Below are 18503 nucleotides of genomic sequence, written 5' to 3' on the forward strand. Positions count from 1 at the left end.
GTAGAACTGCCTCATAGAGTTTCCAAGAAGCAGCTGGTGGATTTGAACTGCTGACTTTTGGTTAGCGGCTGTATCACTTAATCACTGTGCCACCTGGGCTCCCCAGGGCTCATAGTACTCTATGAGTACTATGTTAAACGAAAAAAAAATAATAATGGCATCAAGGACATCATACATGAAGAAGGAAAAAAGTCCTTAAAAAGACAGCAAAGAAAGAAGAGACCAAAATGAATGTCAGAAGAGACTCTGAGAGCTATTAAATACCACAAAACCATTTCCCCACATTTTCCAATTCTAGATTGACTTCTAGAATTGACACGGAATAGTATGTCCAAGTCTCCATCTATTTAAAAAGAAATTATTCTTAAGAGGAATGTTCTTTGGCTTAATTCTTCAGGCTTATGAATTTGGCTCTATCTTATCTTCTCAAGTACATCTTCTTTCCGTGTTTTCATTTATTCAGTCTTCTAACATGTTTTTGAATGCCTACTATGTGCATGTAACTGTGCTAACAATGGTAAAAGCTAATACAATGTAGTATTTTGTCATAGGTAGCAATGACTATGTGCCAAACCCTATTATAAGCTCTTAGGTTGATTTATAAGTATTATTTTTATCCACATTTGATAGATAAGGAAACTGAGACACAGTATATTTAAGTGAATTGATCAAGATACAACAAACAGTAAGTGGTAGAATTGGGTTTGAACCTAGGGAGTCCGGCTCCAGAGTCTGTTCTAATCCTGCCCTTCGTCAGTGAGTTGGATGGATGGATATCTTCTCACAATTATCATGAAGCATAGTAAGGGCTTTGCGGGATGTTATGGAAGCCTGTGGTAGAAACCCCTATCACAGTCAAGGGGCGGGGGGCTTTTGGACATATCATCTAAGGCAGCCTGTTAAGTTACTTGCTCTTGGCTCCCCAGGCATAAGTGATTAGTCACTTTCTTGAATTCCTACATAGTTTTGCTTGTAACATCTTACATCAACTATCCCAATTTGTCTCGTGGTATAGTTGTTTTAACATGTCTTATCTTCCCAAGCAGATGATCCCCTTTTGGAGAGATTTTTTTTATTTTTTAATTTATCTTTGAATTACCCTCCTCTACCCCAGTGTTTTTCACATTGAAGGTGCTCAGAAAAGATTTGATGAATGAAACTTGTCACATGTAGTTTCCTGATTACTCAGTAATCTCTACTTTGTACAAATGAAGGACAAGCTGCCAAGCTCTGTGCCCACACCAACTCTTTCCTCCTCCTGTGCTCTTAGTAGAAGTAGTTCCTAGATTTGCCGCATTCGATCTCTGTTAATGCAGACGTTGTCTTGGATTTTCCACGTTTGAACAAGGTAGTGATTATGTTTGTATTACGCTTTAGCTGTCTTCAGTTTTGGAAGTTTTTTTTTTTTGGTAATTATGTAAGGCCAAAGATGACATTGGGTGAGATTTCACAGGATTCTAGATCTGTTGTACTGTGTTTGTGGATGGTAGGGGGAAAAACGTCCTTAGCTCACATAAAAGAAGTAAAATATTGTTTTTAAAATTAATCATTAATTAAAGAGTAGAAAGAATATCATGCCTTTCTTGGTAAGGTAATGATGATGATACCTGGATTTATTAAACTCATACCATGTGTTAGGCACTGTACTAGGTACTTTTCTATGGCTTGTTTACACTTCATGGAAAAGGTATCATTATTATCCACACTTTACTGAAATTTAGAGATGTTAAGCAATTGGGGAAACCAGGATTCAAACTCTAGGAGTGTGACTCTTAACTACCATGCTCTACAGGCAGAGATTGTCTTTGTAGATGAGAGATACTTAAATGGGCCTTTATCATCCAAAGGATACTAGGAATTCCAGGCTAGATAGCAGGATTACTGGTATCCCAGACTGAGTCACACATACAGGTCTTTATTAGATAACAGGTATTCTGGCAGAGGAAATGCCATCAGAAATACATGCCTGTCTTCGTGCTCGAGACATGGAGTATAATGGAAGGGAATGGAGTTCAAACGTATTGAAGGCTTTTTAGGGTATCAGACTCTATGTTAGAGGCATAATATTAGCTCATTTACTTTTCACAGCAATCTTGTGAAATAGATCTTAACTATAGAGAAAGAAACGAAGGCTCAGAGAAGTTGTGTGCAAGTAAACCCTTGGTTATAAATCCAGGTACTTCTCTACCTGAAACTGTAATCATATTCCTGTGTAAGGTAGTCTAGACCTCACTGGTCTACTAAACCACCTGACTGACTTAGGAGACATCATTTAAACTCCCTGAATCTGAGTTTCCTCATCTGTACAAATTAATAAGTTGATCATCTTTTCATGTGCTTATTGGCCATTTATATATACTATAGTCTTTGGAGAAATGCCTATTCAAATCTTTTGCCCATTTTTTAATTGGGCTCTTTATCTTTGTATTATTGAGTTGTAAGAGTGTTTTTATATATTCTTGATGCTAGTCCCTTGTCATATATATGGTTTCCAAATATTTTCTCCCATTCTGTGAGTTTTCATTTTCCTGATGGTATTGCTTATAGCACAAAAGTTTTTTTAACTTTGATGTAATTCAGTTTATCTATATTTTCTTTTGTCACTTGTGCTTTTGGTATCATATCTAAGAAAACATTACCTAACCCAAGCTCACAAAGATTTAATCCTATGTTTTCATCTAAGAATTTTGTAATTTTGTCTCATATTTTGATCTGTGATTCATTTTGAGTTAAGGTTTCATACTGTGTGAGTTAGGGCTCCAACTACATTCTTTTGTGTGTAGATACCAAGTTGTCCCAGCACTATTTGTTGAAAAGATTATTCTTTCCCCATTAAATATCAGTCATCAGGGAAACACAAATCAAAAACACAGTGAGTTACCATTTAACACCCACTAGGATTTTTTAGGATAGTTACGGAGCCCTGGTGGCACAATGGTTAACTGGCTGCTAACCAAAAGGTTGGCAGTTTGAATCTACCAGCTGCTCCTTGGAAACCCTATGGGGCAGTTTTACTCTGTGCTGTAGGGTCGCTGTGAGTCACAATCAACTCGATGGCAGTAGGTTCAGTTTAGGGTAGTTCTAATTTTTTAAAAAAGGCAATAATAAGTGTTAGCAAGGATGTGAAGACACATCAGGCTAGTCTGCATTCTCATCTCATGTATTACTGGTGAGAATGTAGAATGATCAGCCACTTTGGAGACAGTTCGGCAGTTCCTCAAACCGCTAAAGTGCTGCCACATAATCCAGCAATTCCAGTATGAGGTATATACCCAAGAGAAACGAAAACATACTTCTACCTAAAAACTTATCTGCAAATGTTCATAGCAACATTATTGATAATACCCAAAAGTGGAAACAACCCAAATGTCCAACAAATATGAAATGTGGTGGAGCCATACAATGGAATATTATTCAACAATATAAGGGAATGCAGTCCTGATATATCCTACAACACGCATGAACCTTAAAAACATTTGCTAAATGAAACTGTCAGAAAAGATCACATGCTATATGATCCACTCATATGAAAATCCAGAAGAAGGAAATCTATAGAGACAGAGAGTAGATTAATGGTTGGCTAGATCTCGGAATCGACTCAATGGCACTGGGTTTTTGTTTTAGATCTGGGAAACAGCGTGAGGGATGCGTGTTAATGGGTATGGAGCTGCTTTTGGGGAGAAAAAATTGTTCCAAAATTTGATCTGATGATGGTTGCACAACCCTGTAAATATACTGAAAAACAGTGAACCGTACATTTTAAGTTTGTGAATTATATGTTCTCTGATTTATGTCTTAACAAAGCTAAAAAAAAATCAAATAAGTTGGATTACAGGAAGGCCAAGATACCCTTTTTAGCTCCTAGATTCTATAGATCTCTGATGCTTCATTCTTGAGGGTTAGACAGTGTGGTTCCAAACTGGATTTAATGTCAAACATATAATGCTTTTCTTTCTGCAAAGAGTTAATTACATTTGGAAAGTTATTCCGTTCGAAATTCCACAGCATCTTTTAGTCAGCATTTTGTTCCATTACTGGATTTTCATAGTTATTTTAATTTTGTAAGGTTGAGACTGGCAATTAAGCCAAGAGGAATTTTATCCAGGACTGCCCTCATGGGACTGTGGTCGACATCTGTGTATTTCTGTTGAATCTGAGGCCTAGAATTTTCACTCAACATACAGTATACATTTTGACTTGCCTCATTTTGAAATAAAACATATAAGAAAAGAAAGTGGACCAGTGCAGGAAAAAAAAAAAATTCTGCTTGTTTCTATTTGTAATAATTCTTAAATTTTGCTTTCTCAGAAGTGTGAAAATCGAGTATAATTTGAGATCTGGTAACATTATTGGTATGTTTTATGTTTGTGCAAGAAATATGCATCAGTAGTATTAAAATGTGACTTATTTAATGTGCCTCTGGTTCTTGGCTGGGTTTGGTCATTAGTGTGTGCTCTTGGGGATAATATATCTGGAAGACAAATACAGGCTTTAATTAGGAAAACCAAATGTTATATAGCCTTGGAGTGGTTTGGTTTTGCTTTTTTGGTTGTTGTCATTTGCCACTGTTAATTTGATGGATTTGAGAAAAATATGCTGCAATTGGGTCAGGATTCCTGGATCAGTTAGTAACTATCTGATCTGACCTCTTTGAACCTCATTTTTCTCTAAAGTGAAGGTTAGTAACCCTGTCCTGTTTAGCCCCTGGTACTGTGGTTAGTATCAAATTAGATAATACTGTGATTACAAATAGAGAAAAACAATAATAATTAAGATGATAATTACCCCAATTCACTTGAATTATTACTTATGACATTGGAGAAGATAAAACTATACAGTTATAAACCTCTATACTTTATAATGTAATTTGGGGCCTGCAATGATATGGAATCTATAAGTATCTATAAAATAAAATGGAATATACAGCACACTAAGCCAGAAGAATGGGAACGCTGCTCACCTAAGTATTGCTACTCTGCTAACCAAAGTCTAGTTAAGTAGAAGCAAGGACCATATAGAATAACTGGAGAGTATCATTGAGATTTTATGAAAATGATAAAGATTTGTTGTTAATGGCTAAAACCTTGCTCTAATGAGAAATATACAATGGCTTATAAAGGATATACTGTAAGATTTAATGTCTGTGTCTCATCTTCTCTTCAAGAACTGCTGATCACCCTTTGCCATGGTGGTCCAACACAGTGGCTCTTCACAGTAGGGTTCAGTTTTAGAGTGTCTTATGTCGTTCTTGAGCATTCTAGTATAGTCTTCCCTGGAATGTTTGCTTCTGCCTTAAACCAGAGTTTTCTCTGTTTTTCAACCCAGAGTGTTCTGTTTGCCTACCATGAGTGTTCTGTTATTGTGGTCTCTCTGGTAGATTTGTTCTGTTGTGGATCAGTGGCCTTCTGCTCTGGCTGCATTCCCCCCATCAGCCATGGTCATGAAAGTTGGGTTTTAAAAAGATCTTTAGCAAGGTAAGTAACTTACTGCTTAAAAGTAGAACTGAAATCAGATGCACACGTTTGCACAAGATCCTGCACTTCCTACGTAAACCCACTAAATGTCCCCTCCCCCTGCCACCCCAGACATTGCTGTTTTACCCCTAATGCCTCTCGTTTGTATTATAGAAGAACATGTGGCATAGCACTGGTACAGAGTCTGGAAGTGTTCAGTGTGGACTGCCTAATTTGTGACTTAGGATAACTGGGAAGTTTTCATAGCAAAGGTAGTATTTGAGTTGATTCTTGAATGATGAGTAGAATTTTGATAAGAAGAGGCTATGGAGAGAGAAAATAGGAGATGGGGAGCGATAGATAACACTCAAAGTAAAGTCACAGAGAGACAGGAAAGCATCAGGAGGGTGTGTTTGGTTCCTAGGAAGAAGTAATGGGTAAATTTCAAGAGGCCCACATCAATGGAGTAGAGTCAGTGGAAGCTACATTGCAGAGGGTTAAGGATAGCCAAGAGAATAATAGGAAATGACATGGAAAATTAGAAAAGTACTATAAAATTGGTTCTTTCTCAAGTTCACATAATAGGTTTAGAGTTCAGTTTAATTTTTGGGAAAGGTGTTATTTTCTTGACTCCCCTTTCATATGTTAAATATGGAATATCTTTTTTTTTTTTTTTTCCTGCCTCTCTGCTTTGTACTCTCAAGAAGTATTAACCTATGGGTATTTTTCTCAAATGATTCTACTTGGGCCTAAATTGAAATTCTAAGAAACTTTGACCTTTGTAAATGATATATCATAAAACTTCATGGTGTTTTTAATTAAAAATGTACAACTATAATCATCTCCTTATTTAAAATATGTCCTTTCCCATAGTTTCTTATGTATTTCCTTACAAAAATAATATGCTATATATCTCAATCACACAGGTAGATTGACATCTGTTTCTATGTGAAAGCTTTGTAACTCTGAGGTTTGTGACTTTGGCCATCAGGTTAGTGTTTTGAGTATAAGAATGGTCCAGATACTCAACTTCGATAACCACAACAAGTAGCAGTTATGTCTATGAGGATAGATTTTAGAATAAAGATTTTCATGGCGTAAGTTACCACAAACCGAGCCTACTTAAAGGTTCTCATTTTACCACACCCTAATAGCCTATTTTTAATAGCCTATGTAAGGATCCTTAGTAGTGCAGTGGTTAAGCACTCGGCTGCTAACCAAAAGGTCAGTAGTTCAAACCCTCTAGCCTCTCCACAGGAGAAAGATGTGGCCATCTGCTTCTGTTAACGATTTACAGCCTTGGAAACCCTATGGGGCAGTTCTGTTCTGTCCTATAGGGTCGCTATGAATCGGAATTGACTCAACAGCAACAGATAATAGTCTATGTAATGAGCCCTAGGCGCATAACAGTTAAACACTCCACTGCTAATCAAAAGATTGGTGATTCAAACTCACCAAGCAGCTCTGTGGGAGAAAGACCGGGCAGTCTGCTTCTATAAAGATTATAGCCAAGGAAATCTTATAGGGCAGTTCTGCATTGTCACGTGGAACCTCTATGAGCTGGAATTGATTTGACGGCACCCAGCAACAACAATAGCCTCTGTGGCTGCACCAGTTGTCCCAGTGATGGCACAAACCTTGGATTCAATCCCATATGATGGCTACTCTTTACAGGGTTAAGTTCTGTTCATCTCAGTGAGTAAAATTCAACTTAGAATTTGGAGGTCTCAAGTGAATTTCAGTACTCTCGTATCTATGTTATTTGTCATTTGTGTGGCACATGTCTTTTAATTCCTTTGACACAACTAGTATCTCTTTGTGGTAGTTACTTGCTTTAATCACCTCAGGTTACACAGCAACCTAGGTAGAGATGGAATTAAACTTTATAAATAGCCCATGTTTTTTTAGAGGATATCTTGCCTGTTTTTAAGGTGTAAAAAGATGTTAGATCTAAAAATAACCACAAAAATACCTGTGGAAGGCAAAGGTAAAGTATCTCTCTAGGGCAGTGTACCTTTTTGAATGAGACAATAGAGCAGAGACTGGTTTTGTGGGTATAATTCTGAGTGAAATGCTACATTCGTGAAATCCTAAAGAATTGCCCAAGTATGAAGATGGCCTTTGTCTTTTCTAACAGTTGTCCTCGTGACATTTGAATTTTTTTTTAATATTAATATTTTTATGTGTTTGGAATGGTATTAATATTACTAGTATTAATGTTAGTTAATATGCTTTTTTAAATTTCAGGTCATGGCCTCCTACTCTACCTAAAAACTGCTCATTTAGATAACTTCTCAGCCTTCCACAGGAATAGTAAATATTTAACAACCAGCTCTCCAGGGAAGGTGGGGAAGAGGGCTGATTTCTAGCATTTTCCAATTTCCTTGATGTAAATTCTCCCGCATGGCCAATTTCAAGCTACAGTCAACTCTCGTGAGCTGATAATACAAGCCAGCTCTGGCTCTCGCATTACATTTCTAACACCCAAATACCACCACTCCTCGTACGTAGTCCCTTAACTAACACTTCCCATCTAAAGTGTTGGGGATATCGTACTTACCTGCATCCACTAACCAGCTGGCTCTAGAACTCTAGCTGAAGGGCCATGGGGAATTTTTTCTCTCCTAGTAACTTTAGAAGCTATGATCATATGATCATAGCAATACCCCTCTTTAACCTTTTTGTGAATAATATGGATGTTGTGAAATACGTGGGTTACTAACAGCTTCATGTGAACTAAGTGGTGGAAAACATTAACATGACTATTATAATAAATGATGTCATTGAACCCTCTTTGTCTCTACTGTTGTTAACAAAGATTCTGTCTGAGATATAACATGAAGAAAATAATAGCATGTGTATTCCTTTTAATTGGGGAATACTGGGGAGGGGGCCAGGAATTGAGATTTATATTTTGGAAGGGAGAGAATGTGTTAGTAAATGAAATCTTTATGAAAATTAAAGTAGATTACAAGTAATTTTTTAGCATTTCTTAGAGTTTCTAGGGTTGAGAAACCAGAATTTAGAATAGATAATAGATAATATTCAGTGCTTCTAACTTAAAAATTGTTGTTCTTTAGTTGTTTCCATAGCTCATCAGAGAAAGAAAGATAGGAGATCTGATGTACTGTTTTTCTGTAGAGTAGTTACAAGTGCTTTTTGTTTTATTTCATTTACATGTTCTTTTAATATGAATTCCTGGTTTGGCAAAATGTTAACTGGAAACAATTTCAAACTTCTGTAACTTAGACTTCTTGAGCCTGAGGTTGGTATTTTTTCACAAATACTGATGGCTTTTTCTTTTCTTAAAATAATAGAAACTTTAAAAAAAGAAAGAATTGTGTAAAGCAAGAAAGATATTTTGTTTGGCCTCACTAAAATACCACTTGGCTCCAACCAGTCCCTGTATCCTGGCTTTGACTGTGTCCCGAAGCAGTGAAAGGGTCAAGGTTTTTAAAATGAGATTTGACTTCGTGTGTTTACATTCCTTTCAGTTTCTGACCATGTTATTAGTCTTAGCCCAGTGCTGTGAAGATTGGGTGAATTTCCTTAATGAAATTTAACAGTAGGGAATCCGTATTGTTCATATTTGCTCTGCTAGTGACTGATCTGAAAAAGATGTATTTTTTTATAGAATTGCTTTTTTTCGTGTTATCTGCATTGTCAACATACTATTTATCCAGACAATATTTATAAATATGTGTTAGATGCTTTCATAAATAATTACAGGCTATTTAAGAATTGTGATATAAGTAGTGACCCAAATTAAAAAAAAAAAAAGTACTAGGTCAGCTTCCTTGCTGGCTTGAACTAGTTAGGATATCCTGTGGGAAAGTGATCCACTTCCGTGACATAATTGATAATGTACGTCACAAATAGAAATGGCAAGCCTGGAATTTGCACTGTGAATTTTCTATGCTTCCTTTTTATTATAAAGTAGAATACATTTTTTTCACATCTCCCCTGTGACCTGAGTCAAAGCCAAGTGCTAAGGAAACCTGTCCGAGGTCACACAGTAGGACCTGAGCAGAGCCAAATGCATGCTGAGGAATTGCTTCTTAGTGCTGCATTCTGTTAGTGCTCTAAACCAAACGCCAAACCCGTTGTCGTTGAGTCGCTTCAGACCCATAGCAACCCTATAGGGCAGAGTAGAATTGCCCCATTGGATTTCCAAGGCCGTAATCTTTACGAAAGCAGACTGCCACATCTTTCTTCCGAGGAGTGGCTGGTGGGTTCAGACCAAGCACTTGACCACTGTGCCACCAGGGCTCCTTAGTGCTCTAGGTATATGATTTTGATGGAGGTCTTAACCAACACCTTTCTCCCCAAGTACTTGGCAGGTTTAAAAAGCATGTGTAAACAATATACATGTTCCATTTGACTCTTAAACTGAACCCGTTGTGGGATACAAATAGTATCTATTCCCCACCCACAGCCAGCCTTCCAAAGGTTAGTCGTGAGAACTATGCAGCGTCCATACAGTATACTGTCTGGGATCAGTAGCAGCCGCTTCAGAGTGGAAACAGTGGCGAGGCCAAGCTCCGTGAGGAACTGTTATTGTCAGCCTAATTCAGCAAATACTTAAATGTTTTTCTCAGATCAAGTACTGTTTGGGGTGTGAGGGGAGTGGGAAGAACATAAAAGGGGAAAGATAGTAGGTAGGAAGCAGAATGGGGAAAAAAGAGAAGATGTAAGAAAAGAAGGGAGGGGGCAAGAGGTACTTCCTTGGGCTTCAGAGTCAAACAGACAGATGGATTCAAATCACAGCTTTGTAGGTTCCCAACTAGACATTTCATTTAAAATGAGAACATTTACCCAGCTGTATTAAAAGGTGAACAATAATAAGATACCATTATATATCAAATAATGAAAATCCTTATTTGTAACAGTGGCCTCTGGTGTACTGTTCTGTGTGGAGACTGCTTATTATCAGTTAGAGTTTGGCCACATCGTGATGAAAGACCAAACAAAGTTTAATATTTTACTCTCTTTCATAAAGAAGTGTAAACGTGGGAAGTCCAGGTCTCCTAAGTGGTTCACCATGTTGAGAGACCTGGGCTGCTTCCTGCTTTTTGTTCAGCCATCCCTTGTCTTCATGGTTCAGTATGACTGCTGAAACTCCAGCTATCAGGGAGCAGGATGGATGAAGGATGAAAGGACTCTGCCCATACCCTTTTTAAGGATAGTTGCCCAAAGTACTTTGTAACACTGTTTATATCTCACTGAGTCTTGTGTATGGACTGTAGCAAGAAACACTGTGATCCTTAGAAAAATGTCTTAGAAATGAAAACTGTTATTATTCGTAAAAACTCACATTTGAGGGGCACTATGTTCAAAAGGTTTTATCACCCACATTTAAGGGATCACGAGCATGGTGTTCAAAAGTTTTTATCATCTCACGTAACCTTCCTTTAATGAAACCCAGTGCCGTTGAGTCGATTCTGACTCATAGCCACCCTATAGGACATAGTAGAACTGCCCCACAGAGTTTCCAAGGAGTGCCTGGCAGATTCGAACTGCCGACCCTTCGGTTAGCAGCTGTAGCACTTAACCTCCGTTTAACAGAAAAGACACTGAGATTTACAAAGTTAAGTAGATTGCCCAAGGTTACATTGCTAACAAGAGGTGGAGCTAGAGCTCAGAACCAGGGTTATCGTTTTCTGGAGCCCAACCATCTCATGACTTCTTTATTCTGTCTCTCTTTTCTAGTTTTATCTTGGTAGTTTATTCATATCTACAGTGGGATTTTTAAAAACCTTCTGTCCTATTTGTGATTTTGTAATTTGTAGCTCCTCATTCTCTAGCATCCAATATATGCACACACATACCCTTCACTTATTTTTTTCCCTAAATCTTTAAGTGTTTCTCTGCCTATGTAAAGAGCATGATTTTAATGCTTGATTAGTTTACTGTGAGTTGTCTCTTGTATTTTGGTCAGGAGACTACATATCAGAATTTTTTCCATTTCTCTTTCTTTTTTATTGTGCTTAACATAAAGGTTTACAGAACAAACTAGCTTCTCAATAAACAGTTAGTACACATACTGTTTTAGGACATTGGTTAACAACCCCACAACATATTAACACTCTCCCTCCTCGACCTTGGGTTCCCATTACCAGCTTTCCTGTCCCCTCCTGCGTCTACATATTAGAATTTTTGATAATCTGTTATTTTCTGGGAAACCCTGGTGGCTTACGTGTTAAGAGCTACGGCTGCTAACCAAAAGGTCCGCAGTTTGAATCCACCAGGCTCTCCCTGGAAACCGTATGGGGCAGCCCTGCTCTATCCTATAAAGCGCTATAAGTTGGAATCGACTCGACTGCAGTGGGTTTTTTGTTTGGCTATTATTTTCTGAGCACCTTCTTTCTGCCAGACACTGCTCTAAAAGCTATAGAGGATAACAAGGTAAGAACTAGCCCTTACCCTCCAGCAGTTTATAGTACAATTCTTTACAAGATGGATTTTGTACAAGCCTCTTAACGTCAGATTATGCTATGACACTAAATGGAAATCACAACTGACCTAGATGGACAGGCCATTTGTCCTTATAATTACAAATGCATCATTGTCGCCTCTAAATGGTCACCCTTCCCTGCAAAACATTACCAAAAAATTAAGTAGAGTAAATATGCAATCCTATTTTAGTACTCTTTGTACTTTTTTCCTCAAACATGGTTCACATTATTGTTTTAGTAATAAAAGATTGTTAATCTTAATTTACCTAAAGAGGATATGGGGTTGATTATAATGCCTGTTGTTTTAAAATAGGTGCCAACCATGTCTATTTAAAAAAATAATTTGCTTCCTATTTTATTCCATTTTGCAGAAATAGCTAAAATAATACTCTAGTGGCAGAAATGATGAACAAGTGTATTTAAAGCCTAGATCAAATGGCAACTTGTGTGACAGTTGGGACCAGAAGCTGTCATTACCAGTCTGTATTGGGTTTATCATTGTTGTACTTTTTACAGAATGTGAGAAGAAAGATGTTTCACCTGACAGGTTAGGGAAGAGAATGCATTACCTGAGAATTTGAGGCTGGCAACACCGTCTCACACAGACCTCCATTTTATCTAGTCTTTGCACCCTGTTGATGGGATGTTGAGAGAGGGAAGGAAAAGATTCTTACTCAGTTTCTCTGATTTGTTTTCTAGTGCATCTGCTGCTTGATCTTAGAGTTTGTTTTTTTTACGAAGAAGTCATTTTTATTTCTGTCTGCAAGCTACCTACAAATTATTTCATCCCATTTACTGATTATTTACATGCAGGTAACTGTGTTTCATAATGGGAAGCTGATTTTTTTATAGGCATAAATAAGCTATTTGCCCCCAAGATTTGCCTAGATGTATTCATCCTTAGTCTTAAGATGCATTGTTAGCTGAGCTCTTCCAGTTTGAAAAGTCAATTTGTTTTTGCCTTGGTTTTTTGGCATATATCATGTGCTCTGACAACTGGGTTTAAATAGGTAATGATTCTTTTGGCTCTCCTAATAGTCCCTTTTATCTTTGATGACCTAATTAACATTATCTGATCTGGAAAACTCATATTTTCTAGTTGTCCTTGAGATAATGGGTTTCGTTATTACCTTGATTGAATTTTACTTTGAACACTTTACCATTTGCCTCTGATAATAATGATAAATGGCACTTATGTAGAGCTTTAGAATTAAATGGACAAAAAATGTTCTTGTACGTTGTATTTGATCTTCACCATAACACCAAGGTAAACGGTTTATGACCATTCATGATTTCATGTCACCGGGATTCTGCAGTAAACAAGATAGACATGGTCATATATTGACTCAATGGTGGTGTGTTTTTAATATGTTATGAGAGAGAAATAGATGGTAAAAACAGGGAGACATGTCTTCATAAGAAATCTGCAGCTCAGGAAACTTCAGTGACTTGGCCAAAATCATAGACAATATGTGATATAGTTTGTACAGGTGTATAGTGGATGACTAGACTGAAAAGGCAGGTAAGAAAGGGATGTTTAAAGTATCTTGAAAAACTAACCAAAGAGTTGAGATTTTTTTTCTGTAGATATTGGGTAGACATAAGAGGCTTTGGATTGGCGTGGTCATGTAATCAAAGTGTTTAGAATGTTCTTATAGTGAGGTTCCATTTAAATTAATAAAGGTGGTAGAGATGTGGAACCACCCAGGAAGCTACTCATATTTACATGCATAAAAGAAAGCCCTGAAATAATGGGATGGTGGTGAGTCTGGAAGGTGACAAATAGGGGACACACTGCAAGAACACTTGGTAACCGACAACATAGGAAATTAAAATAGTGAAAGTCAATGATGAAGTTTCACGTAACAGGAAGAACTTTGTTATAACCATGGGTAGCAGTAGGAACTTAAAGAACATCAGTTAAGAGAAGCCCAAGTGTCCATTCTTACGGCTTCCTTATAAGATCATATTTTTGATGGCTATTTCTTAGAGTATTCGTTAAAGCCAGGGATAATGCTCCTTCCTACTCTCTTCCTTGTCGATCCTATCTTAGCATGGCTTTTTCTATTCTGGTCTGTCCTAAGAGGATAAGAAGAAATGCTCATATATTTAAAATTATGAGAAAATAAAGCTCATTTCTCAAGATGAGTATTTTCCTACATGTGTGATGTTATAGGTCACTAAGACATAAACATAAATGTGGTATGCATTGACTGCTGACCGAGTGGATTGTTTCCTAGGCATTTTTTGTCGACCACAATTCCCGTACCACCACTTTCATCGATCCTCGGCTCCCGCTTCAGAGCAGTAGACCCACAAGTGCACTGGTTCATCGGCAGCACTTGACCAGGCAGCGCAGTCACAGTGCGGGTGAGGTGAGTCACATGTCTTAGGGACCGTCCTCTTGGTTGATAGAAGCTATGGTGATGTGATGGTTTATGAGATTAGCTTGACTTTTCATTGTGTTTTGCTTGTTTTGTTCTGATTTTCCCAAGTTTGATTTAGAGGTTATCATTGGAAGGCCAGAAAGCTTTGGAATGTTAGCAAGCTGTCTCTGGAAATATAGACAGCCTAAATGACAAATTTCAAAATAGGACATACAAGGAAACATTGAAGAAATTAGGGATTTTTTTTTTTTTAACTCAGAAGGTGAGAGAGCAATTATAATGTAATAAATTGTTTAAGAAAAGATGTTGATATGCCCTTTTGTACACCTAGGAACAGCTTCATAGGAAGAAATGAATGTAACTTTGAGTGGGCTAAAATTAGGTTAAATATAGGGAAGAGTTTTTTCAATGGAGTTGCTGAATTAGATTAAAATTTTGGGGCAAGATTGTGGGGTTGTGGAATCTTTACTAGTGTTCTTTAAAATTAGGATATATCCAAGAGAGTTGATTTATGTACTCTTAAGTGCCTGGAGAACATGTGCCTGGAGAACATGGGCTGAATTAAGAACTAAAAACTCTACTGTGCATTCTTTGCCAGTCTGCAGTCATCTGTGGTAACCACATGGGGGCTCTCTAATACATAGTCCAGCAACAAAAAATTCTCTTCCTGTTTCACTTTTTCCTTTAGCAGCATAAATAAGTAAAAGGAATGTCTTAGGTCACATTTTTTTCTTCTTAATATGGATTTATGCTTTAAATATATATTATCACTCGATGCACGTTTTTATTAAAAATTCCCTTAAATATATATTATCACTTGATGCACATTTTTATTAAAAATTCCCTTAGATAAATACAATTAAAATTCTTCTCCTGCATGCCTTTTCAATGTCTGTGCATAGGATATACTCAATGTTATGCCATAAATCAAATATTTTTGTAGCCTGTATATTATAAGAAAAAATATTATGAATGCAATAAATAACTGGATTTGATTCATCAAAATTCAACTCTTGGAATTTCCCCTCATGAGTTACATACCAGCTTTCATGTGTCTTGTGTGTTCATGTTATAAGCACACCCATAGAAGAGAATACATGAGAAGCTCATAAAAAATTATATATAAATCTATTGCAGGATGAGGTATACAAAAAATATTTGTGTTTTATGAGTAGCTAATAAATCTTTACCTTACTATCATATAAACTATTAATGGTGAACTGGATGATGCTAGCAACATTCATCTTAAAAGCAGAACAGACCTCTTACCTTTGGACCTGATATGTGATACACAGCATAATTAGGCCCTGCCTGGCTTTATCACATGGCTAGTGCACTTTAACCACTTGCCTTATCTTGACTTCACAATATGAAACTGTTAGGTGCCGTTGCTTTGGTTCCGACTCATAGCAACCCCGTGTACAACAGAACAAAATACTGCTCAGTCCTGCGCCATCCTCACGATTGTTGTGAGGTCTAGTCAGGAGTGTTTTCCTGGGGAAACATGAGTGAAGTTAACAGCTTTGTTTACATTTTCTTTCAACCCCTCTACCTCAAAACTTGAGTTATTTTCATGGTCTAGTAGTAGCCTGTTGTGGGAGAAGAACCCTAAGATAAATATTAAAATTTGAATGATGATGTCTCCTGACATTAATGGAAACAGATCAATAGAACAGAGATAACTCCGTAAAGACAGCCTCTATCCACAGCACTCTTAGCCCTTTGAGGGGAATACACTTTTCTGACACAGCCGTTGGAAGCATGGACACCCGGCCTCACTACCCACACTTATCCTGGGGGTTGCCCACTGTCTAACAGCCTGGTTTGAGTGAGGTCCTGGGGAGAAGACCTTTTGATTTGTGAAATGATAACACATCGCAACATACCAATAGAGGGAAAGTATACGTTGGTGTATCGAAATAAGTCCTCTGCCTGACAAGCAATGTGTAGTTAATGACTGATTCTGCCCAGGGAGTGATTGGCGTCAATACTCAAAGCCAATAACCCAAGAGAAAAAGGAGAAAGCTCCTAGTTGCATTCACAAGTCTTTCCAGCCTCCCTCTTATATTCATGCAGCAAGTATCCCAGTTAGTAGAAATAATGGTATCTCTTCCATCCAACAAATTATTTACCCAATACCTATAATGTAAAAACATGATGGGTGGTGTGAGAGACACAAATACATAACACATGCTTCCTGTACTTTATTGCAGAGAGAAAATATGGAAGTAACCGTAATACATATGGATAAAAATATGAGTGAAAAATGCTGTATAAACTGTTAAGAATGGCAACTGCTTTAGAAATGTACACCAAGTACTGTAGGAGCTCAGAGACAGAGAAGGTCACGTTAACTTCAGTTCAAAGGGAAGGGAAGTCTTCTTGAGGAGGTACTGTCTGAACTAAGCTTTGAAGAATGAGTGAGAACATTCTTGAAGGATAAGCAAGTGGTGGAGGGTGAGGAAAATATTTCCAGTTTCAGAGCTTTTAGAAGAATCCTCACCAAACACCTAAATGATGCATTATGTTAAAATGGTTGTGAAGGTTTCAGTGAGTAGGAGTAGATGCTCCATTCTATATGCTGTTTTGCCTTTTGTTCTCTTACTTTCTTATACCACTGTTCTACTCTTGTCTTAAAAGATTTCTATGATGTAAAAAAAAAAAAAAAGAAGAAGAGAAAAGCTAAAACAAACTGAAGCAATGTTAGGTTTTTCTGTGAGAACATTAATGGACATTTTTGGTTATCTATTTGTATGTATGAGTTTCTAAATCTACAGTACATACAATAAATAATTAGGTTAAAGCAACCCTATTTAGCTCCTCCACCTGCTGCTCTTAGCTCCTGGGGCGGGAGGTTCAAACCAGAAAGAGCTGCTGCATAGGGTGCTCTAATAGGCATATAAAATTGCTTCTTAGGAGATAATATACTAACAAAGAAACCCACGTGAAGATTGCTGTCCTTGCACCCCTCTTTTGCTGAGGTAGGGAATTCCCTGGCCTGCCATGACCAAAAGAAGGACTGTCCAGGCATTGCCCCAATGTATTTTGTACCCACCTCCCCTCGTTCACCCTTTTGATTATATTATTGCAGATTTGTATTCTGACAATGCAGAAGTTATTCCTGATAAACAGGTCTGCTATTTAGCTGCTACAGCCATAGTAATTGCAAACATATTGAACTTTTTCAGTGCCAAAGATACAGTTGACCCAGCCCTTCCCCTCAATTCAGTCACTAAAGGAGGGCTGTCAAGAGAACTTTACTTCAGCTCCACAGCTGGCGTTTATTTTGATTGGTTGGTACTTTGCCATGCTCATTGTTAAGTATTTTGAAGAACTTGGTTGGAGGTGCCAATACAAAGCATTCTAACTCTTGGTGCAGAACATAAATGATGCTTGTATTTGCAGGTAGGAGAAGATTCCCGACATGCAGGACCACCTGTTCTTCCCAGGCCATCCAGTACATTCAACACAGTCAGTAGGCCACAGTACCAGGACATGGTTCCAGTGGGTATGTCACCTTTTCCAGAAATTTTTACCTTTGCTTGTCATGTCAGTATATCCCTGCATACTGCACTGCTTTCCTGTTGTCACCCTGCTACTTTTTGCCCTGTATTGGGAAACCGTTGCATTATCTTTAAGAAATATATAGCAAAATTCTAGAGCCATGAATCTCAAAGGGCTTATGTCTAGCAAGCCTATTCTCTACCTTTTCTGAGTAGAGGTTTTAAATTATTGAAGTCAAGGAAGAATAATTTATTAAAGCATTTAAATCATGTGATCATTTAAAATTAAGCATTTGAACAGTCATACTTAGTATATATCTAAGGTTTGAGACAGAATTTAGATGGTGTGTGAGTCTATAGTAGCCTCACAAAATAAGCAATCAATAATGGCACAATATTAAGGGGTGTTATAACAAATAGAAGGCATCAAGAGCCTCAAAAATAGTAAAATTAACATGGGAAAATAGACCTAAAAAACAGCTTGAGTTATGAAAAGGATTAAGCTGAAGTAGATCAGTGCTTTCACACTGGAGCCCCTCAGGCAGGTGGAGTGGATAGACTGGTTGCGGTGTACTTTTTTCTTGCATTAGAGTAACTCCCCATTTATCTTTTTTGTTTTAAAGTTTTTACATTTTTTAAAAAAAACCTTATCATGAAGTGTAATGTAATGTCCATGGCTTAAAGAAGTTTGAAAGCCACTAGATA

At 37.4% G+C, this 18503-nt stretch overlaps 1 protein-coding gene across 2 annotated transcripts in view; it reads left to right on the plus strand.

Annotated features, from left to right (window-relative positions):
• The window catches only part of HECW2 (HECT, C2 and WW domain containing E3 ubiquitin protein ligase 2), a 179710-nt gene that overhangs the window by 76731 nt on the left and 84476 nt on the right, over window positions 1–18503 (plus strand). For both annotated transcript variants that reach the window (XM_023542646.2, XM_064286869.1), the window contains exons 14-15: window positions 14149–14283; window positions 17701–17803. In XM_023542646.2, the coding sequence (XP_023398414.2) occupies window positions 14149–14283; window positions 17701–17803 (238 nt within the window). The remainder of the gene's footprint in view (window positions 1–14148; window positions 14284–17700; window positions 17804–18503) is intronic.

The sequence above is a fragment of the Loxodonta africana genome, chromosome 6 (assembly GCF_030014295.1).
Source record: "Loxodonta africana isolate mLoxAfr1 chromosome 6, mLoxAfr1.hap2, whole genome shotgun sequence".
Classification (NCBI taxonomy): Eukaryota; Metazoa; Chordata; class Mammalia; order Proboscidea; family Elephantidae; genus Loxodonta; species Loxodonta africana.